This window comes from Typopeltis vanoorti, chromosome 2, assembly GCF_054136105.1.
Source record: "Typopeltis vanoorti isolate ZY-2024b chromosome 2, IOZ_Tvanoo_1.0, whole genome shotgun sequence".
Lineage (NCBI taxonomy): Eukaryota > Metazoa > Arthropoda > Arachnida > Uropygi > Thelyphonidae > Typopeltis > Typopeltis vanoorti.
In genome coordinates this window covers 91,002,876-91,026,991 of record NC_143550.1, presented here as the reverse complement: position 1 = coordinate 91,026,991, position 24,116 = coordinate 91,002,876, and the positions used below count along the sequence as shown (strand labels likewise).

Below are 24,116 nucleotides of genomic sequence, written 5' to 3'. Positions count from 1 at the left end.
TTTATGGATATCCAGATGGGATTGCTAGGGTGTGCTGAAAAAAGTTCGTTCTCCAGAATTAGCACCCATCCAGTATTGCTTTGACAAACAGTCATATTCATCTTACACCAGCCTACCCAATAGCAAGGAAGCAAGCTTTTATCCAGCCTGTTCCTTAAAAAGTCAACTATCAAACATTTCATCCCATTGCCCTCACATCAGTCCTCTTGAAAATATTGGAAAAGATCATTAATACCAATTATTCACTATCAAACAACTTATTAGTAATCACCAACATATTTTTGGAAAACAGTAGGTGCCAGTGCACATGATTAGCTAGCAGGAAAAGTTGAATAAAATGATACTGCATCCAATGTCATGGTATCGCTGTTAATAAAAGTGCTTGTACACCATATTGTTTCATGCAAGTGTTTCCAAACTTTTCCATTCCTTGTGTCCAAAGGTGTGTAATATGAATTCCATTCCTCTCACTCCACAGCAGATCTCTCTAATTTTACACACTTTTGGACACAAGAAACTGGAAAAGTTTGGAGAAACTCACATGGCTGCTCTTGATATTTCAAATGCATTTGATTGGGTCTGCAATCAAATCAAGAATACACACAAACATTTAAATAAATGAAATAAATAAATAAAAATTTAATTTAAATTTTACTCTTTCTCTTTCTTTCCCTCACCAGAAGTCAGGCACATGTTTTACTTATGCATAAAACACACAGGCGCGTCATGCATGTAAAGCACACACATATCTACATACACTGGCTTAAAACACATGCTCCATCACAATATATTTTAGTAAGTTATAGCTGCTCTGTTAACTGTATCCATAGTCTGATCTCTGGTGAGGGAAAGAAAGAGGAAGCATAAAATTTAAATTAATAGTGGGGAGAAAAACAAATTAGCAGTGGAACTACATCAATTGTTACTAATCTAAGAGATAAAGTTAAGTGTTGAATGTTATTCATAACTTATTTTTAATGGTATTACCATATTTACTCGAATATAACTCGCCTTTGCATATATCTTGCACCCCTGATTTTAATTTATGAAAAAGGTTTTGCATATACCTTGTGCACGAAAAAAGTTTAAAACTTTAAGAAATAGATAGTGAATATTGTTATGGCAGTTTCAGATATTTTGGCATTCGGTTGAAGAGAATCAGCATTTCAACTCAACAGTCGTTGGCTTGCCTTTGTTAAGTCACGCGATCTTTTGTTAATAGTGTACCAATCATATGCGAGACTGGAAGTAGTGATAGTGAATAGTAGATTCTTGATAAGTGATACCCATTTTCAGTTTTTTTAAATCATGGTGATTTTATGATTCTGAAATGATAAAAGGACAAGCAATAATGAAACTGTTTTAATTTAATTACAGAAGCATTGCCGCTAAAGATATCACGTGATGAAGCGTGATATCCCAGATGTGAGCGGCCAATCGCATAAATAATATTGATAATTAAATTTTAAATGCATTAATTTTATAAATAATGTGAGCAATTATAAATTATAATGAATACTGAGAATTTAATTATAAACATCAATTTAATTTTTTCTTGAAAAACTTTAGTTTCTGAAAATCCCTGCATACATCTTACACCACGACTTTTTAACTTTAATTTTTGGAGAAAAAAGTGAGTTATATTTGAGTAAATATCACAACACCAAACAAACTATTTTATAAAAAAGATGTTTATTAGTTTGCATGTTTTTTGCTGAATTTCAAATGAGCATCTTCAGAACATAATGCAGCACTTTACATGGGGAGGAAAAATCTACAAACAGATTAATGGTACTGCTATGAGCCTCCCCCCTTTAGCAAACTTTTACATGGAGCAATTTGAAAAAAAATACTTAATGCCATTTGGCCTCATGGACAAGACACTTTAGATGCTTTTGTCACTTACCTAAACAGTGAACACCCCAAATTCCACTTCACAGTGTAAGAATCTAATAACTGTTTACCTTTTCTTGACACATGAGTCACCCTTTTCAGACGGATCACTATCTTTTTCCATTTACAAAAAGCACACACAGGAAGATATCTACATAAACAATCACATCATCATCCAACCCAGCAGTATGGTATTTTAAAAACACTTAACATAGAGCTAGAGCCATTTGTTCTAATGATACAGCTCTGTCCACAGAACTCAAATATTTGCACCATACTTTCTTGGCCAGTGGCTACAATTCCTACAAAATAGATAAAATACTACATAGTCCCATTACTTCTCCCTCATCTAATACAGGAACATAACATTAACATTCCTATTCTCTATGTCAGAGGTACATCAGAAAAGTACTAATAAAACATGGCCTTTGCACCACATTCAAACCTCATGTTAAATTAGCAACTCTCATCTGGATAAGGATAATAAACCTCACCTTTTAGCATACCTTGAAGTGTATGATTCCTTGTGACTTTGACTTGGCTTACTATTGGCAGACAGGAAGATCTGTTAACAACTAGCTGCCTAGAAGAACATAAGAAAAATACATTCACGTAGGATTAGAGGAAAGAAAACTAATGTGCTATTTAGAAGTCATTATGGATCTGAAAGATTATTTTTTGAGTCAGCCATGGCTATGAAGAATTCTCCTGACCTGAACAAATATGGTTTCATTAATTTCCAAAAATTTGGAAGACTTATCTTAAGAGCAACTCCCACATAGCTGTAATATATATATATATTTATTTTTTACAACATTAGAGGGCTTTAGATATTTTGTCTGTTACAATTTGTATTATTTCACTTACTCACTGTAATGTATGCATGCGGTGTTGTGCTCTGAAGATGCTGATTTGAAATTCAGTGAAATGTAACTAAGTTAATACTAAGCGAAATATAACTAAGTTAATAGGCAAAGTATGATCGATACTGTGTGAATGTTGAATAGTTGTGATGGACATGATGTTTAGGGCCTCCCTCGATGAGTCTAAGGACTCCTTGGAGTCGCCCATAATAATAATAATAATAATAATAAACATCTTTTTTATAAAAGTTCGTTTGATGTTGCTCAATTGCTACTAGTTATATTCTCTATATTCCTGTTATTACCTGTTTTTTGTCCATTGACCAAGTTTTCTTGTATTTGGAGGTTTTTGAATTTATGTTGTTCTATACCTATATGGGTTCCTGATAGGTTTTCCAGACTCTTGGAATTGCTAATCCATCATTATTGTTGAGAATAGGTTGATGAATTTGTCTCAAGTTTCTTTGAATTTTCTTATATACCAGGTTTTGGTGCAATGTAAGGATGAGTACTTTTCCAATCAACTCTGTGGCATGTTTGAAGTGCATGATCAGAAAGGCCTGTTTTTCCATAATGAAAAAATTAAATGTGCTGTTTGTGTTCTTATTGGGATTATGTCCTGTTTCCTCTATGTAGGTAAATTGCATGTGCACTGGATTACCCTTGGTTGGGCGAGGTGGTCACTTAAGGGTCAAAGCCAAATAATTAGGAGGTGACCTCCACATTGCCTTTTAGGAATGCAGAGGACCAACTGGGATTTTTGACCTAATGTTCAGTCCTCACCTTCGCATGGTGTACCCTTGGTACCGAACAAACTAGGATGAGCTGGCAATTTGAGATTGACTTAACCAAATTGTACTTTCTATTGGCTTAAATCAACAAGGGCATTGCCCAGTTAAACAAGGCCCCCTTCTGTTTTCATCAGAGAACCAGAGTAAATATTGTAAACTCTGTTACAGGAACACGCTCCAACTCAACACTTGGAAGAAGAATAAACCCAACATCAGAAGAACTGAAGATATCAACTATCAATATGAGGATTATTAATGGAAAGGAAATCAGACTTGCAGAAGAATTGGAAGAGTATCAAATGGACATAATTATTATTACTGAGACAAAGACAGAAACAGAGATCTTACTAAATAAGTATAGGATGTTAAATTAAGGGGATAAAAATCCCTTATTATTTTACAGCCAGTATGTGAAACTCTGAGATCGAAAACTACAATCTAAGAGTTTTTTTATCCCCTTAATTTAATTAACTTTGCCAGAAAAAATAGCCGTTTGGCTTTTTATCTAAGTATAGGATGTCATATTCAGGCATTAATGATCAAGGAAAGGAAGGAATAGTGATGGCATTCAACACCAAACATGATTATAAATGTCTTGATTGGAAAGCAGTTTCAAGTAGAGTGATGTGGGCACACCTCAAAATGGTGAAATAGAAAGTGAAACTTATTTTGCATATGGTCCCACAGAAGGTTCTTCTAAGGAAGAAGTCAAAGAATTTTTCATTAGAACAGGCAGCTGATATAAAGAAACTGAAAAACAAATGGTCCTTGTTGGCCAAACAGGAGAGTAGGAATGAATACTACCAGGCATATAGGAATGTTTGGGGAAAATTTGGAGAAAAGGACAAAGCTAAGTATTTGCTGGATTTCTGCTTGGGACACAGACATGGTTATTACTAACACTATGTTTCAACATAAAGATGTGCACAAGTTAATGTGGAGAGAAGACACAAGAAATAAGAAAAGCATCACTGACTACATAATTATTGAGAGTGATATCTTCATGATGGTTCAAGATACCCATTACTTAGTACTAAGCAGGATAAAAATGGATATTACATTGAAAAGAACAGTATGTAAGAAAGTTTTAAAAAGAATTAAGCTTGAGCAGCTTTTACAGGTGAATTGTAGAATCATTGAAATAAATTTGAAACAGTTTGAAAACGAGAACCAAACTATGGAGTCTCAGTGGCAAACTCTGGAGAAGACATTGATTGAGTCAGCTAGGGAGGTATGTGGTGAAGGTGTCTTTAATGATAGAAGAATAAGAACCCCATGAAGTTAAAGAAACAGTTCTGAAAAAGAAAGCATACCAAAAGTTCCTAGCAAATAAGTTGGCAGACATCCTAATGAATGCAGAGAAAAATGTAAGATAGCTAAGTTATGTGTAAAAGTAGCTAAACAAAAGTCATGGGAAGACTTTGGAAAGAATGTAGAAAATAAGTACCAGGACGATTGCAAAATGCTCTGGAGGCGATTGAAAAAAGCTTAGAATTGGAGGAAAGAGTATTGTAAAAGGAATCAAAGATGATAAATGTGCCATGAAAACTGAAGATAACAGTATCTTAGATGTCTGGAGTAATTACTTTAAAAGACTGTTAAACGAAACAAGTAGTGACAGAACCATACCAGAATGATTTCAAGATGAATGCAAAGGGGAGTTTGCATCAATACTTGGAGTAGAAAAAGCCATCAAAACTTAAAATGAGGAAAGGGCTAGAATAAATAATATTAGACCAGAAAGCTTAAGTATTCAGGTATAAAAGTTTTGCAGGGGGCTACACTGCATAATTCAGAGGCTCTGATCAGAAGGTCAAATTCCAGATGATTAGAGTAGAGTTCTAATAGTTCCCATCTATAAAAAAACAACAACTGAATATGACATTTAGTGAAATTTCTCTACTAAATGTTCCAGACAAGATTTATGTACGCTTGCTTGAAAAAGAGATTGAGAAAGATTGTGGATGAGAAATGGGACAAGCTGGGTTCAGGCCAAAGAGATGTTGTCAAGATCAGATTTTAGAAATATGGGCATATTCAAACTGCCTGTCATGCCTCTACCACCTGTGCCCTATGTGGTAGCAAAGAGCATAATAAGAAAGCTTGTTCTGCAAAGAAAGCTAAATGTGTCAATTGTCTGGGATATAAACTAGTATGCATGTCAGAAGTGGAAAGATGAAAAAGAAATACAAAACATTAAAACAGAACAAAAAGTATATCAGGATGCAAAATAGAAGTTAGTCATCACCACTACACCTGTTCGGAGATCTCTTATGTTGAGAAAGTGGCAGTCAAAACAATGTCAACAGTATCTGAAATGCATATCTATTCCCACTGTTGCATCCTGAATGAAGAACTTTATTCAAGAAATAATTCATTCAGGATTTAATAAATCAGAAAAGTCAACTGAGAGAAAAAACTTGTACTCGAGCAGAAGAATTAAAGTACTAACTGTAAATGGAAATAGAATTACCTTCTTTTAGTAGAATTGTAAGACCATCTAAAGAACTTTGTGTATAAATTAGTATTATATGAATGCATCATGTATATATTGAATGGGTAAATTAGATGTAAACAATAGTCAAAAGGTCACGGGCGGGCCTGAGGCATTGGCAATCTCGGAAAGCGACGCACATTCGTTTCCCGGAAGATGCTGCTATGATCTTGTGATATGCCGAAGTTACCGCGGACGAAGAAAGTAGCGGGTGAGAAAAAATTGCAGAAAGTAGTAAGAGAGCGCTATCGCAGCTAGTAAGAGGGTGCTAAAAAGGGGGGGAAGGAAGGAAGGAAGGCAGAATAAAAAAGGTTTGCACCCCTTTCTCAAGGCGTTTTTTCGCCTATTTTGCTGGATGATAATTGACTTCTCTCGTGCACCGGTGGTTCCTGATGGTGTTTCTTGGCGATAGTTCGATATCAGAGGGTGCGCCTTTCCCTTCGATGTCTGAATTTCTGCCGGTACTAAAGCGTGAGATGTCGGTACATGCTGCCTTCACTGAAAGTTCCGACGGAATACTATTGCGGACGTATATTATGAACCGGCAGCTAGAAATGAGGATGGCCCGAAACCGATCAAGAATAGACAAGGAAAAAACGCCAGGTGTAGAGCATAGTTTAATCTGATGACCATAGTGACCCACCATGTGGACGCAAGCTTATGGAAGAATTGAAAGATAAATTCAAAACAAAGAAGGACAGTTCAGACGGACCTGGAGACCCTTCCCCAAGAAATGGTAAAGTACAGATTTTGTTGTATAATTACCCAGTCAGAAAAAGGGAAAAATCATTGTAGTGTATTAATTGAATATGGACAGTGTTTGAGAATTTTAAGTGATTCTTTAGCAGTGGCTGATATCCATAAGACAAATTGTTAGGAATGATTATAGATGTTTATTATGCAAGACTAAAATAGTAGGTAGAAAATTGAGTAGAAGTGTATAATGTGTATATTATGTGTATTAAGTCTCTAACTCAAAAGAAGGATTTATTGTTCATGTATTAGAGTATTAATCAGTTTGAAAAAGTTTGATTTAGCACGTCATTGAACTAATTGAAAGTGAGATTGGTCTAAGTGTATATTATGTCTTTAAAATCCAATAAATATGTTTTTTCTTTTATACCTGAGTTTTGCCTGTGATATGAACCAAAATTACCACTCATTAATCTGAACCATAGCGGGGGGGGGGGGGGGAGTATATCATGTTGTTATAGGTTACAACTGCAAACCAGAATCTACTTATCCACAGTAGAGCATTTAATTTATGAGTTTAAGCACTAAATTTATTCACCTATCTGCACCCAAAGGTCTTGAAAAGTCTCTCTGATTAAGAGTCCCCTCTATTTTTAGATATTGGCTGGCACAGCTTTAAAAAAAATTAAATTTATCAATATCTGAAGAGGAGACTGCCCCAGAAAGAAATTAGAGGATTCGTTTCTTTTAGCAAAGAATAACCTTGAACAGTCAGGGTAAGCACGTGAGTAAAATTAGGAATTGACTAGAGATAAAGAATTTGCTTTCCTTATAGAATGAACACGTAAGAAGTGATACAGATATTAGAGTCAGGGAAATTTTATAAGTCTTGTAGTTAAAGTAGAGAGGTTAAATTCATAAGGGAAGTAAATTATTTTAGGAAGAGCAAAGACATAACACCACCATCTGATAATTTCACTATACCTTAACTTTATGATTATTAGCACTTCTCTGTTGAGCACATCAATCACATGACCTACAGTCTCATTCCAGAAATCACTCTAAAACTAGTTTGATTCAATAAGAAGAATCCACTTGTCAGAAAAAAAATTATGTGAAGGATATCACTTAGAGATAAACCACCAGACATCTCTACAGGGGGAAGGGGAAATAGATATTTTGGTATCCACTGGAAGTAAATTAAACTTGCCAACTTATCCTGACCCATTAGATGGCATATTGAACATTTTTCCAAAGGAAGAGATGGATATTGGCCAACTGTGTTTTCCAAAATCAGTTAATAAATATAAACCTGACAAAGGTTAAGCCATCAACCTCCCAAAAACCAAACAGGTCTACAAACCCATGATATTTCTATTTACACTGGAAAGTAAATATGTGAATACCCACTAAGTGATCACTATTTAGTGGGTATTCACTAGAACAGCATTTCCCAAACTTTTCTGACCATGGAACACTTCACAAATCCTGAAATTTTCACAGAAAACACCTTGGTTATTTAGTAATGTATTAATAATTAATTTAGTTATTTAGCTGATTTTTATTATTAATTAATAATCGATCATTAATTAATAATTAAACATCAATTAAACATAAACATTATTAAATTAATTCGTGCTGATTTTCATTGACATATCCCATTCTGATCGCCAAAAATTTATAATATTATAAGTACTTACGAGTGAATGCAGACTTTTCTCCTGTGTGCTGGCAGTTTTCCCCTCCTTTTGTACATCCTGGAGATCGATTTGTAAGCTGGTGGTGGATGACTCACTATTTGTTACGCAACAGATAGATTTCTTAATACCAAAATTAAACAAAGTCCCTTGTCTCTTATAAGAGATTTCTCATCATCATCATCGTCATTTCTTAATACCAAAATTAAGCAAAGTCCCTTGTCTCTTATTCATATTAAAATTTAAATCTGCAGGCCTATTACTTTTAAAAAATCATGGCACTATGGTTTTGAAACTTTTACCCTACAATGCGAACTTGCGAAGAAAGTATTTGGTATTACTAGATTTGAGAACTGGATACAGACTACCTTGATCTTCAATTTTAGTGGAAAAATTTTCTTTATACTTTTATTGATGTTGAAAGTTTATTTTCCACTTGGTTAGAGTATAATAAATTTAGTTTAATCCTTTATCCAAGTGTGAGCAAACAAAGTTTGCGCCTGAAAGTATCTTCAGGACTGGGTTAAGGTGGTACACACCAGGGCAAATAGGTGGAGATGACCTGCAAATGCTTCTGCCTGATATCTCGACTTGGGCCTGGCTCCCACTGAAGAGACCTCAATAAAGGTCGAAACCGGTCTGGGTAGTGGCCCTTCCCTTAATGCATAACAATAGACATATCCGCAAGGAGATGTGTTTTGCATTATAGGAGATACTAGGATAGGAGTGTTGGTAGCTTGCTCCACCTTTGCAACGAGTTGCCCTGGTGTGTACCACCTTAACCCAGTCCTGAAGATACTTTCAGGCGCAAACTTTGTTTGCTCACACTTGGATAAAGGATTAAACTAAATTTATTTTACTTTTATTGATTTTTGATTCTTGATTTTTTAACAATGAGAAACATATATATTCTATTTACTGTTGTAATTTTACCAAGAATTGCAGTGTGTCATGAAGGTGAGAGCAATGAAAGTGAATACGCAAATTCCAGCACACAAGTTCCACACACAGCTGGAACTTGTGCGTTGATTATGAAATTGTGTAAATGCATCAGTAAAAGATTGAAGGGGGGGATAAGCTGGTGATGAAATCTGACAAATGAAAAATTTTATAATAAACAGTTCTATGTATGTCTGTCTTGATTTTGTAACCAAATAGACAGCATCAAGTGGCTAAAATCTTTACTATTTTTCTTGTGTTACATTGCATAGAATAAATAAATCGATAAACTGTTACTGCATTTCATTATGTGGTAACTATGGACAGAAATTATTTTTGTCCATTTTATTCTATACACTTTGTGTACATATGTATATATAACTTAACATTTATTTTGCAGTTGTTCTCCAAAACAATAATCATGTGATAATGCAGCAGTGTGAAGAAATAAATAAATGGAAAGCAAAAGTTGAAGATGACCATATTTTTTACAGTAATTTACTGGAAGTAAATAGGCTTTGTGTATTGGAATTACAAGCAGAAAAAGCTGAACTAAAGAAAAAAGTTAGCATTGAAATTTTTTTTAAATAAATTCATTTTTTTAATTTTTTTTCTAAAATTATTTCATAAATGGCTCTTTGGTTATTACAAAAAATACAATCAGTAATTTTATTTTTTTTCAGGCTATGTAGTAAACATAAGAGATTTGGTGATCTTGTGCAAGCTGCGGGGGTGCTCAAGGGTCAAAGCTATATAACTGAGAGGAGACCTCCACATAGCCTTTAAAGGAATGCGGAGAACTGACCAGGGCTTTTGACCTAATGTCCAATCCTCACCTTCTCGTGGTGCACCCTGTTCAGTATCTACCTGGATACTAAATGAATGAGGATGGGCTGGCAATTTGGGATTTAGCCGACCAAATTGTATTCTTATTGGCTTAAACCAAAATACAAAATGATGGTACAACATGACAAAATTTCATACCGGCTGGGATGTCGCCCGGATAAACAAGGCCCCCGTTGTTTTCACAAGGGAACCAGGGCGAACAGCGAAAAGTCAGCTAGTGGAACAAATCTGAAAACACACCGGAACTCAACAACACCAGAGTTAAAGATCGGTACTATCAACGTAAGAAGCCTAAATGGCAAAGAAATGGAGCTAGCTGACGAATTAGCTAGCTCCATTTCTTTGCCATTTAGGCAAAGAAATGGCAAAGAAATGGAGCTAGCTGACGAATTAGAAAAGTAGCAGATCGACATAATAGGGGTGATTGAAACAAAAAAAGACAAAAACTGGTGAGATCTTTCTGAGCAGTAAATACAAAATGTTATATTCAGGCAATAACAATCAAGGAAAAGGAGTATCCATAGTATTCGACACAAAATACAAGGCTAATCTTCTTGAATGGCAGTCAGTCTCAAGTAGAGTAATGTGGGCAAATATGAGAATGGGTAACTGGACAATGAGACTTATTTGTGCCTATGGTCCCACAGAAGGTTTTACTAAGGTAGAAGTGGAGGAATTTTTTGAGGCTTTAGAGAAAGCAACTGGCACAATGAAAAAAGAAAAGTTGGTCCTTGTTGGGGATCTAAATAGCAGAGTAGGAAATGATTGTCAGACATACAAAAATATTTTGGGAAAATTTAGAGAAAAGAGCAAAGCTAATAAAAATGGCAAATACCTGTTGGATTTCTGTTCAGGACATGAACTGGTTATTACTAACACCATGTTCCAACATAAATAAGTGCACAAATTCACATGGAGAGAATAGGCAAGGAATAAGAAAAGTCTCATTGACTATGTTATTGTTGATAGTGATGTTTTTCTCCCTGGTGTAGGACATTAGTGTACAGAGGATTTGAAATTGGAAGTGATCACTATTTAGTCTTGAGCAGGATAAAATTGAATTTCATATCGAAAAGAATAACATTTAAGAAAGTTTTAAAGCGAATAAAAGTTGAGCAGCTCTCAGATGTGAACTGTAGACTAAAATATACAAAGATTATTAAAGAAAAAATGAAAGAGTTTGCGAACAGCAACCAGATCTTGGTGATTCAGTGGCAGCACTTGGAGAAAACACCCATTGATTCAGCCAGAGAGGTATGTGGTGAGGTTGTCTGCAAGGATAGAAAAAACAGAACTCCATGGTGGACACAGGAAGTTAAAGAGGCAGTGAAGGAAAAGAAAAAAGCAATTCAAAAGTTCCTGGCAAATATGTCAGCTTGTGCTCTTAGAGAATACACAGACAAATGTAAGAAAGCTAAACACTGTGTAAAACTAGCTAAACAATAGTCATGGGAGGACTTTGGCAAGAACATAGAAAATAAATATCAAGAAGGTGGTAAGATATTCTGGAGGTTGTTGAAGAAGCTTAGAAATGGAGGAAAGAGTGCTGTAAAAGGAGCTAGAGATGATAAAGGCGACATGAAAATGGGAGAAAAAGTTATCCTTGAGGTATGGAGTAATTACTTTGAAAAATTGCTAAATGAAACTAGCAGTGATGACAGCACAATGGTAAAAAAAACACTGACCAGGCATGCAGTCAGGAATACATATCCATACTTGAAGTAGAAAAAGCCATCAAAAGTCTGAAATGTGGAAAGGCACCTGGATTAGATGATATTCAACCAGAAATGCTCAAGTATGGAGGTATAAAAGTTACATTGGCTGCACTGCATAGTTTTGATGGCCTTAACAGAGGGACGAATTCCCGATGATTGGAGTAGAGCTCTCATAGTACCCATATATAAAAAGGGAAATAAAACTGAATGTGAGAATTACAGAGGTATTTCCCTACTGAGTGTTCCTGGCAAGATTTATGCAAGTATACTTATGAAACAGTTGAGAAGAATTGTGGAAAAAAAGCTTGGCGAAGAATAAGCTGGATTAAGGCCCAATAGAGACAGTCGGGATCAGATCTTCACTTTACGATAAATAGCTGAGGAAGCATGGGAATATAACAAAGATCTATATTTAAGTTTTGTCGATCTGAAAAAGGCATATGACAAGGTGTCAAGAGAGAGAAGCCATTCAATACGCTACGGTTATATGGTGTCAATGGGGCATTATATCAAGCAGTACTTAGTCTTTATTTGAGTTGTAAGTCATCAGTTAGAATTGAAGGAAGTACAGGAAGGAAGTAATTAATGTTAAATCTGGTGTGAGCCAAGGATGTACATTATCCCCTCTTTTATTCATTATCTATGTGGATCACATTATGAAGGAAAGTGGTATTAAACATGATATCAAAATTTGAAATGTTGATGTCAGCTCTTTGCTTTATGCGGACGATGTTATCCGCATAAAGTAAAGAGCTGAATCTAAATAAATCCGCTACAAGTCTGCAAGATTCCTGACTAAATTGAATAGCTGTTGTAATAGATATGGTATGAAGGTCAGCAATAAAAAGACAAAGACAATGAAAATAGGCAGAATCATTGAAAATGTCTACTGCGTTGTGAACGGAGAACCTGTGGAACAAGTAAAACATTTCAGCTACTTAGGCATGATTTTTAATGAAGATGGTAAATTAAATATTGAAATGGACAACAGAATCAATGAAGCGCTGGTATGATAGGAAGTCAATTGAATAAATTCTTATGGAATTAGAGAGAAATTAGTAGGAACACTAAATTAGCTATATACAAGACAGTGTTCAAACCAGTTTTAACTTATGGATCTGAGAGCTGGGTCAGAAGTAAAACATTTGACCAAAGATTAGCGACCACAGATATGAGAGTCCTGAGAAAAATTAGAAGTGTGAACAGATGGCATCAATGGCAATATCATCTTAAAAACAAGGAAAGAATTTGACATTGTCAGCATCCAGGAATGTGTTAGCAGAGCTAATCCCAGGTGGTAGATTCACCTAAACAGAATGGGCGAGGAAAGATTAGCAAAACAAGTGTTCTCTGCCAGGTTGGCAGCAAAATGACCCAGAGGAAGTCCAAGATATAGGTGGATTGATACGGTACAAAGTGCCTTAGATGATAGAAATATGAGATCTGATAATATTGGAGTCTTGACAAGTAATGGACTGATTTGGAGGAATATTGTAGATAGGAAGTTAGTAATGATGTAAATTTTTCATGTTGTACTATCATATCCTGTACCCCCCCCCCCTTGAGGGAAATGGCAGGAATTTGATGATGACGTGCAAACTGCACATCATCATCAAAAACTCCCTCTCGGTTTTCTAAACAAAAATTTGTGCTGCAGTTTATGCATACAACCAAATATTTGTCTCATTAACAGACATTTTTAATTGTTTTTGTGTAGTTTGATTGTTCACTTCTGAATTTTTGAATGTTGATATCTCTGTTGTAACGAAGATAAATGTTTTTGATATTCGTTATTCATTGAGATCTATCAAGTGGCAGTATTTTAATAAAAATTAGTGAGTTAAAAACTATGGCATGTTACTGAAATGCTAACCCATTTTTTGACTCCTGAAATTTACTTAATTTTTCCCTTACAAATTGTCTGATTGAAAGACACTTTGATAGACATCTTAAATATCAAATTTCTTTAAATTACCATTTTTTTCACCTGACAATAAGGTTAAAAATATGGTACACCATTGTATTGGATGCATCACATATTTCATGTCTAATTTTTTTTAAAAAAATTCTTTGCAGTATAAGATGCATGAATTATGCATCAAATTTTTAATTTAGGTACTAATTTTTTTAAAATTTATTTTAAATTTGAATACATGTGTTATCCACCAGGACATCCCCACCACACCTTTATCCATAACTTCATCCCTTCCTCATCCATCCATCCTTTTGGATGAATATGAATGGAAATGCCTTTGAGAAGTTTTTCTTTGGACATTTTTTTTTTTTAAATTAAAAAAAGTGGCCATTTTGTTCAATCCATGCAGCACTACAAACACAGTATACACTTGGTCGTCGACTTACGACTGACTTCCATTCTGGCTGACAGGTTGTATGTCTATTAACAGTATTCTTTAACCTTTTTCTATTAACAATATTAACAGTATTCTTTAACCTTTCTAATCTTTTTATCTTCTTTATAATTTATTTTTATAATCTTTTAAATTTATAATTATGTATATTGTACATAATGCGAAAAATAATACTGTACATACTGTACTGTAAACACAAAAATACAATCTAAAATTAATGTAAAAATTAATACAAATGAAATTTACAAAATCCATTTTTAATCTTTGCTTGTGCTGGGTTGTGGATCGTCAGGGTCATGTTCTTAGGTTGAGGTAGGAGATGTTCTCTTGATGAGGAACATGCTGAGCTTTGTTTGAACAGTTTGTTGCTTTTTTTCTTCACGATAACAACACACAGCATCTTGAATGATATGTTCAAACTTTGTGAATTGTTCGACATTAGGGTCCATTGCTTCGAAACTGGCATGAGCTTTATTCAGTTGCAAAAAAGAATCTGATAAACTCTTTGCAGTGAATTTCTTTTCTGGCTCCTCTTCTTCCTCTCTCGTTTTTTCTTCTGACACTCTCTGTGCTTCCAATTCAATCAACTCTTTATCTGAAAGTTATTTTCTTTCACAATCTAGCAACTCCTCTACGTCTTTTATTTTACATTCTAATTTATGATTTTTTGCAAGTTTAACTATTTTTTCTGTAATCACTTCCAGTTCCTCTCATTTTTCAAATCCTTTAAATGTATTTGCATTACATTTTAGACACTTTTTCCAAATTCCCGACATACAATTCTTTGTTACGCATTCCCATGCGGTCGAAATATTCTTGATACACTGAACAATGTTGTACTGCTTCCAAAAGTCTCGCAAAGATAAATCAGCATCAGAATCTATCACTTCGATGGCTTGTCCGAATGTTGTTCTGAGGTAGTGAGCCTTGAATGCCGAAATAGCACCCTGATCCGTGGGTTGAATGAGAGCAGTTGTGTTAGGTGGCATAAAAACCACTCTAACATAATGTTGAAAGTCGTCCAGATGAGGAGGGTGGCCAGGGGCATTCTCCATAATCAATAAATTCTTGAAAGGGATATCTCTCTCTCCACACAATATTCACGAGCCTGGGGAATAAAGCAGTTCATGAACCAGTCTTCGAACAGTGCTTGAATCATCCAAGCTTTAGGGTTTGAATGGTAGTAAATGGGCAGTGTGTGCTTAAGTGCACGATGATTTTCTGAACGATAAATGAGAAAAGGCTTCAGCTTAAAACCTGCGGCATTCCCACCAAGCAACAAAGTCAACCGATCCTTAAAAGCTTTTAATCCAGGCTTCCTTTTTGCTTCTTGCTGTATGTACGTATGATTAGGCATGCTTTTCCATTGCAAACAGGTTTCATCTACGTTAAATATTTGTTCTGGTAGATAACCTTCTTCTTTGAATAAAGAGTCGAAACTATCAATGAATTTTTGAGCTTCATCTTCATCTCCACTTCCTGCTTCTCCTGTGACATGTACATTATGCAAAGCAAATCTTTTTTAAAATGCTTAAACCATCCAATACTAGCCAGAAAATATTCTGCGTAATCATCTCCGGCACGTGATTTTAAACTCTGAAACAGATTTCTAGCCTTCACTTGCACTGTGCAAAGGCTCATGAGTGAATTTTTCTTTATTAAATCTTCCATCCACATAAACAACAATGTCTCCATTTCGTGGATGGGTCCCTATCGTTGTTTGGTTAAAATTGTAGACTTCATAGGTGCGGAACCTTTCACAGCTTTCTGAATTCTTTCTTTGTCCTTAAGTATCGTCGATACTGTGGAATGTAATAACTTCAAGTCATCACGTGCTGTCGTATTCACTTTCTTTCCGCCTTCATACTTCTGGATAACTTTCATTGTACACTCTAAATCAATAGTTTTCCTTGACTTCTTAGCTGGCGTATCTGTAGATGAAGGCATTTTCCTTTTACTAGACATTTTATGGGTAGTATTTCAGTAGAATTTTAATTAATACACCACACGCAACAGATGCTTGAAAGCGACTGAGTGTATGTGAGAGATAGATATCGTACATGGGTTATCATACGATAACTATTGTATCCCATAGTTATTGTACGTGCAACTGCCTGATATTTTATTAATTTATTCATTAATTTATTTTTTTTTTTTGTAGTTCTAAGAGCGGACGGTCGTAAGTCGACTACCAGGTGTAGTTGGTTTTCTCGTGATCAGAAGTTTTAACAATTTTTTATATTTAGACTCAACAGTCTTGTTCGAGAACATATCAAAAGTCAAAGGCACTTCATCCATATTAGCTATCTATGAAAGTTAAAAATTGTCTTTTTTCTGGAATTTATGATGAATCTGTGAAACTCGATAATTTTCGAATTCATCTGACATTTGTGATATTTTTGTTTATGCAGGCATGCATAAATCATTTCTCTTCATAAATCTAAAGCACCATGATAGCCATCCTGTATAATCGATATTTCTTTCTGTTGCCATTAATTTTGCTCATTGAATAATGATTTTGGTAGATATGCAGCAATCTGATCTTCTCTGATCCATTATCCAAGTTTTTAAGTCATTTTCAATTTCTAGCTATTTTGCTGGCTTTCTGCAGAGATTGTGTTTTTTAGAATTTGTATTAATTGCTGCTCTTCTTTCCTCCAAGTTTGTACCATTTTTTCTGTGTGGGCAGAGGCCCAAAGTGCTGCACTGCTGTCCTATTGCCATTATTTTTTGCATACTCAATCATGCTATGCTTAAACACAATTGTATAGTCTGTGCTTCATAGAATCCATGGATTATAAAACAAAATTAAATACAATAATGTATTGATTATTAGTTTAAATGTGTGAACGTTAAAGACTGTACAACTATTCAGACTGATCAAGCTTTACCCACAATCGATGATGCACCATAACTGTGCACATATATATATATATATATATATATATATATATATATATATAAAACACATTGGTGTATAACACGCACCGTAAGATGCATCGTGTTATAAGATGCATAAATACCTTTTCCAGATCTACAAATCTTAAATCCAAATCCTTGTTTTAATCTCAATATTTCTTAGCTGTTTATCTTAAAGTGAAAATCTGATACTGACAATCTCTGTTTCATCTGAATCCAGCTTGTTTACCACCAGACTTCCCTTCCACAGTTATTAGCTGTTTCAAATACCTCTGTAATTCTCACATTCAGTTTTTATTTCCTTTTTTGAGCATTTCTAGTCAAATTTCAACTACTCCAGTTGCCTTTCCACATTTCAGATTTTTTGATGCCTTTTTCTTCTTAAAGTATGGATATGTGTTATTAGCTACATTTTTGTTGTAAGTTTTCTACCGCTCTTCTGACACTAATTTCATTTAGCAGACTTTCAAAGTAATTACTTCAGGCATCTAGACTATCTCAATCTTTAGTTCATATCAATACCATGAGATTCTTTTTACAGTACTCTTTCCTCCATTTCTAAGCTTCTACAATAGCCTCCAGAATATTTATTTTCTGTTGTTACCAAAGTCTTCATAACTTTTGTTTAGCTAGTTTTACATAGTTTTGCTTTCTTAATTTTTCTCTGTATTCTCTAAGAGCACAAGCTGATTATTTCCTTGTCAGGAACTTTTGATATGCTTTCTTCTCCTTGACTGTCTCTTTAACTTCCTGAATCCACCATGGAGTTCTGGTTTTTCTATTCTTACAAACAACCTCACACATTCCTCTCTGGCTGAATCAATCAAAGTTTTCTTCACAGTTTGTCACTAGATCTCCAAGGTTTGGTTCTTGTTTTCTGATTCTTTCTTTCTTTTTTTTGAATGATTGTCTATTTGAGTCTAGGTTAACCTTTGAAAGCTGCTCAATTTTGATTCATTTTAAAACTTCCTTACACACTTGTTTTCAGTTTGAACTCACTTTTATACTACTCAAAGCTAAATAGTGATCACTCATCTTCATCAAATTCTTGATACCCTCAAGGAGTGTACAGGATATGATAGTACTACATAAAACGTACATCATTAATAACTTCCTATCTACAATTTTCCTCCAAATCAATCTGTTACCTGTCAAGATTACAACATTATCAGGTCTTATATTTCTATCTTCTAAGGCACTTTTTACTGTATCAGTCCATCTATATTTTGGTATTCCTCTGGGTCTTTTTCCTGCCAACTTGCCAGAGAACACTTGTTCTGCTAATCTTTCCTCTCCCATTCTGTTTAAGTGACCATACCACCTGAGGTTAGTTCTGCAAACACATTCTGGATGCTAATAACGTAAAGTTCTTTCCTAATATCCTCATTTTTAATATGATATTGCCATCTGTTCATGCCTGTAATCTTTCTCAGGACTCTCATATTTGTGGTCTCTAGTCTTTGGTCAAGTGTTTTATTTCTAACCCAGCTCTAAGATTCCATAAGTTAAAACTGGTTTGAACACTGTTTTGTATATAGCTAATTTAGTTTTTTGACTAATTTCTCTCTTATTCCATATAAATTTATTCAGTTGACTTCCTACCATACCAGCTTTGTTGATTCTGTTGTCTATTTCTATATTTAATTTACCATCTTCACTAAAAATCATTTCTAAGTAGCTGAAATGTTTTACTTGTTCTATAGGTTCTCCATTCACAATGCAGTTGATATTTTCAGTGCTTCTGCCTGTATTTATTGTCTTTGTCTTGTGATTGCTGACCTTCATACCATATCTATTACAAAAGTTATTCAATTTAGTCAGGTAATCTTGCAGACTTGTAATGGATTTATTTAAAGTATAACATCATCTGCATAAAGTAAAGAGCTGAGATTAACATCTCCAATTTTGATATCAGGTTTAATACCACTTTCCTTCATAATGTGATCCATTATAAATAATGAATACCAGATGGGACAATGTATATCCTTCTCTGACACCAGATTTAACATTAAACTATCTTCCTGTACTTCCTTCAATTCTAACTGCTGACTTACAACTCAAATAAAGACTAAGTATTGCTTGATGTAATGCCCCATTGACACCATATAACTGTAGCATATTGAATGGCTTCTCTCTTGGCACCTTGTCATATGCCTTTTCCAAATCGACAAAACTTAAATACAGATCTTTGTTATATTCCCATGCTTTCTCAACTATTTGTTGTAAAGTGAAGATCTAATCCTGACAGCTTCTATTTGGCCTGAATCCAGCTTGTTCTTTACCAAGCTTTTCTTCCACAATTCTTAACTGTTTCTCAAGTATACTTGCATAGATCTTGCCAGGAACACTCAGTAGGGAAATACCTCTGTAATTCTCACATTCAGTTTTGTTTCCCTTTTTATATATGGGTACTATTAGAGCTCTACTCCAATCATCTGAATTCGTCCTTCTGTCCAGGCCTTCTGAACAATGCAGTGCAGCCACTGTAAGACTTTAAGACCACTGTATGCCTCCATACTTGGCCTTTCTGATCGAATATCATCTGTCTTTACACATTTCAGGCTTTTGATAGCTTTTTCTATTTCAAGTATGGATATGTGTTCCTGATTGTTTACCTGATCAGTGTTTTTTACCACTGTGCTGTCAATGATTGTTTCATTTAGCTGTTTTTCGAAGTAATTACTCCATACATCAAGGATATCTTTTTCTCCAGTTTTCATGTCACCTTTATCATCTCTAATTCCTTTTACAGCACTCTGTTCTCCATTTCTGAGCTTCTTCAACAACCTCCAGAATATCTTGCCACCTTCTTGATATTTATTTTCTATATTCTTACCAAAGTCTTCCATGACTTTTGTTTAACTAGTTTTACACAGTATTTAGCTTTCTTACATTTGTCTCTATATTCTCTAAGAGCACAAGCTGACTTATTTGCTAGGAACTTTGATATTCTTTCTTCTTTTCCTTCACTGTCTCTCTAACTTCCTGTGTCCACCATGGAGTTCTAATTTTTCTGTCCTTGCAGACAACTTCATCACATACCTCTCTGGGAAAAGTAATGTTTTCTTTAGGGCTTGCCACTAAATATCCAAGGTTTGGTTCCTGTTCTCAAACTCTCATCTTGTCTTGAATAATGTGTGTGTATTGTAGTCTACAGTTCTCATCTGATAGCTGCTCAACTTTTATTCACTTTAAAACTTTCTTACATGTTATTCTTTTCGATATGAAATTCAATTTTATCCTGCTTGAGACTAAATGGCGATCACTTTCAATTTCACATTCTCTGTACACTCTGGTACCCTGCACCAGGGAGAAAACATCGCTATCAACAATAACATAGTCAGTGACACTTTTCTTATTCCTTGTCTCTTCTCTCCATGTGAATTTGTGCACATTTTTATGTTCGAACACCTTGTTAATAATAACCAGTCCATGTCCTGAGCAGAAATCCAACAGGTATTTGCCATCATTATTAAGTTTGCTCTTTTCCTCAAATTTTCCCAAAATATTTTTGTATATCTGACAATCATTTCCTTCTCTGCTATTTAGATCCCCAACAAGGAGCTTTTCATTTTACATTGTGTCAGTTGCTTTCTCTAAAGCCTCAAAAAATTCCTCTACTTCTACCTTAGTAGAACCTTCTGTGGACCTATAAGCACAAATAAGTCTTCATTGTCCAGTTCCCCATTCTGATGTTTGCCCACATCACTCTACTTGAAATTGCCTGCCATTCAAGAAGATTAGCTTCGTATTTAGTGTTGAATACTATGGCTTCTCCTTCTTTTGGTGCACGACAAGATTGTGATGATTGGACATTAGGTCAGAAGCCTTGGTCGGTTCTTCGCATTCCTTTAAAGGCTATGTGGAGGTGTCCTCTCAGTTATACAGCTTTGACCCTTAAGCACCCCATAGTGATCACTTCGTATTTCAAATCTTGTGTCCTGAACCAGTGGGAAAACATTGCGATCAACAATAACATAATCAATGAGACTTTTCTTATTTCTTGCATATTCTCTCCATGTGAATTTATGCTCATTTTTATGTTGGAACATGGTGCTAGTAATAATTTGTAATATCTTGAATAGAAACTGAACAATCACTTACCATTATTATAAGTTTTGGTAATTCTTCCAAATTTTCCCAAAACATTTCTGTGTCTGGCAATCATTTCTTAGAACCAAATTTTCCTTTTTCATTGTGTTAGCTGCCTCCCCCCCCCAAAAAAAAAATTTTTCTTCATTTCTTTCTTAGTAGAACCTTCTGAAGGATAATAATAGGCACATATAAGTCTCATTGTCCAGTTCCCCATTCTGATATTTTCCCACATCACTCTACTTGATATTATCTGCCAATCAAGATTATCCTTGTATTGAGTGTTGAATACTTTATCTACTCGTTCTTTTCCTTAATTGTATTTTCTGAATGTAACATTTTGTATGTTGCTTAGAAAGATCACCTATTTCCATCTTCTTTGTTTCAGTCATGCCTATTATGTTGATCTGGTACTTATCAAATTCTTCTGCTATTTCTTTTCCATTGATGCTTCTTATGTTGATAGTACAAATTCTGATGACGTTGAGGTGGGAGTGTGTTCTGGACTTTGTTCCTGCTGGAACAAATTCTGGTTTCTACTGGAACTGGGTGATGTCCCAGCCGGAATGAAATTCCTGCTGTCATGTTGTACCATCATTTTACATTGTGGTTTAAGCCAATAAGAATGTAATCATCATCATCATGCATATCAAGGATTTAGGCCTAGCATGGCCTGTTCCGGCCTTAGAAGTCATCGTTGAATCTTTTAAGAGGACATCCTGGTTTTCGTTTTCCTAATGGCTTGTACTTTAAGGCTTGTTTGTTTTAGTAATCTTTCTGTTTTCATTCTTTGAATGTGTTCCATCCATTTATGTTTATATTTTCTAATTTTTTCTATTACTGGTTCTTGGTTTAATTCTTTCATAATTTCTTCATTTCTTTTGTAATCAAATAGGGTATACTTTGCAGTTTTTCTCATAAACTTCATTTCAGCTGTTATTAATCTTTTTTTGTCTTTTTGTTTTATTGTCCACATTTCGCTTCCATACATTAAGACTGGTAGGGCTAATGTATTGCATACTTTTAGTCTGGTTTGCTTTTGAACTAGGTTTGGTTTAAATATAGAATTAATTACACCTGTTATTTTTAAATATTTTGCAATTTTTAAGTTTATATCTTTTTCATTTTCATATGTGATCATACATCCTAGGTAGTTAAATGAAATCACCTGTTCTAAGATCTTGTTATCTATTACTATTTTAGTTCTTGCTGGATCTTGTCTTTTAAAGGCCATAGTTTTTGATTTTTCTGTTGATATTATCATACCATAATCTTTGGCTATCTCATTTAGATCTAAAATAGCTTTCTGTAAGTTATCTTCAGAATTTGTAATTATTATTTGGTCGTTGGCAAAAAGGAGAGTGTTTAAGTTCACTGTAGGAGAAATTTTAATTCCTTGATGTAAATTTTTATTCCACTTTATTATTATTTCATTTAAGTAAATATTAAAAAGAGTTGCTGAGAGGGGACATCCCTGTCAGACCAAGGGGTCTGACAGGGATAGCTTGTGATTTAATCTTATTTGTATTTGATTATTTTCATATATACTTGTGATAGCTTTTAGGATATTATTTGGTATTTGTCTTTCTTTTAATATGTTAAATAATTTCTTTTAACTTTGTCAAATGGTTTTTCAAAGTCAATAAATGCAATATGTAAATCTAAATTGTATTCCCTTCTTTTCTCTATTATTAATCTTAGGCAAAAGGCCGGGTCTGTACATGATCGTCCTTTTCTAAATCCATTCTGTACTTCTAAAATAAAGTTTTCAGAATATTTCATTAGTTTGCTATTTAAGATTCTGCTATATATTTTGTAACAGGAATTTAGTATACTGATACCTGTATAGTTTTTAGGGTCATCTCTATTACCTTTTTTAAAGATAGGAATCACAATTGCTTTTTTCCATTCTATTGGGGGGATACCAGTTGAATAAATTTTATTTAAAAATAATAAGAGTCTCTCTTTGAATCTTGTTCCTGCGTATTTATAGTTGTGAACCTAGCTTATCTTCTCCAGGTGATTTTCCATTTCTTGTTTCTTTCAGGCTGATTTCTAATTCTTCTTTAGTTATTTCCTTTTCATTTTCATTAATTGTTTGCCAGTTGTCTTTTTTAAAACATTTGTCTGTCCACAATTCTATGTAGTAATTTAGATATTCTTCCAATTTCAATTCGATGTTTAATATTAATTTTTCTTTGGTATCTGCATTGAAGTGTTTCAAAATCTTATATACATTGGGTCTTATTTTATATAAATCATGTTCTAAATTAGAAACAAATTTGTTCCATGATTCTCTGTCTTTTCCTGACTTCTCTTTTATATTCTATTTCAGCTTCTAATCTTTTACTGTTTAATCATTTGTGATAGGCTTCTTTTTTCTTTTTGATTATTTCTTTGATTGTATCAACCCAGATCGTAATTTTTTTCCTTTTATTGAATTTTTTTGTCTTTCCTAAGCTTTCATTTGCTGCTGCATTTAGTATCGTTTTTATATTAAGCCATTCTATTTCTATTTCTTCATTTTGTTTTATTTTATCTAGATATTGGTTAATTCTTTGTTCATATAGCCACTGTTGTACATTTGTGTCATTCAATAGTCTAGTTTTATAAACAAATGTTTCAAATTTTCTTTCTGTTCTTGTTGCTTGTAGCCATTTAGGTGGCACTCTTAATTTTATTTTAACAAGGAAGTGATCACTGCTTATTTCATATCCTCTGTGAACTCTTAACATCTAGTGAAAATTTTGATGTCTTTTCATTTAATATAAAATAATCTAATATTGATTTCCATCCTCTTGCTGC

At 34.3% G+C, this 24,116-nt stretch overlaps 1 protein-coding gene across 4 annotated transcripts in view; it reads left to right on the top strand.

The window, feature by feature from the left end:
• LOC150109246 (uncharacterized) overlaps positions 1–24,116 on the top strand; it is a 149,800-nt gene that overhangs the window by 26,772 nt on the left and 98,912 nt on the right. For all 4 annotated transcript variants that reach the window (XM_090406709.1, XM_090406710.1, XM_090406698.1 and 1 more), the window contains one exon: positions 9,771–9,934. In XM_090406709.1, coding sequence (XP_090262835.1) covers positions 9,771–9,934 — 164 coding nt within the window. The remainder of the gene's footprint in view (positions 1–9,770; positions 9,935–24,116) is intronic.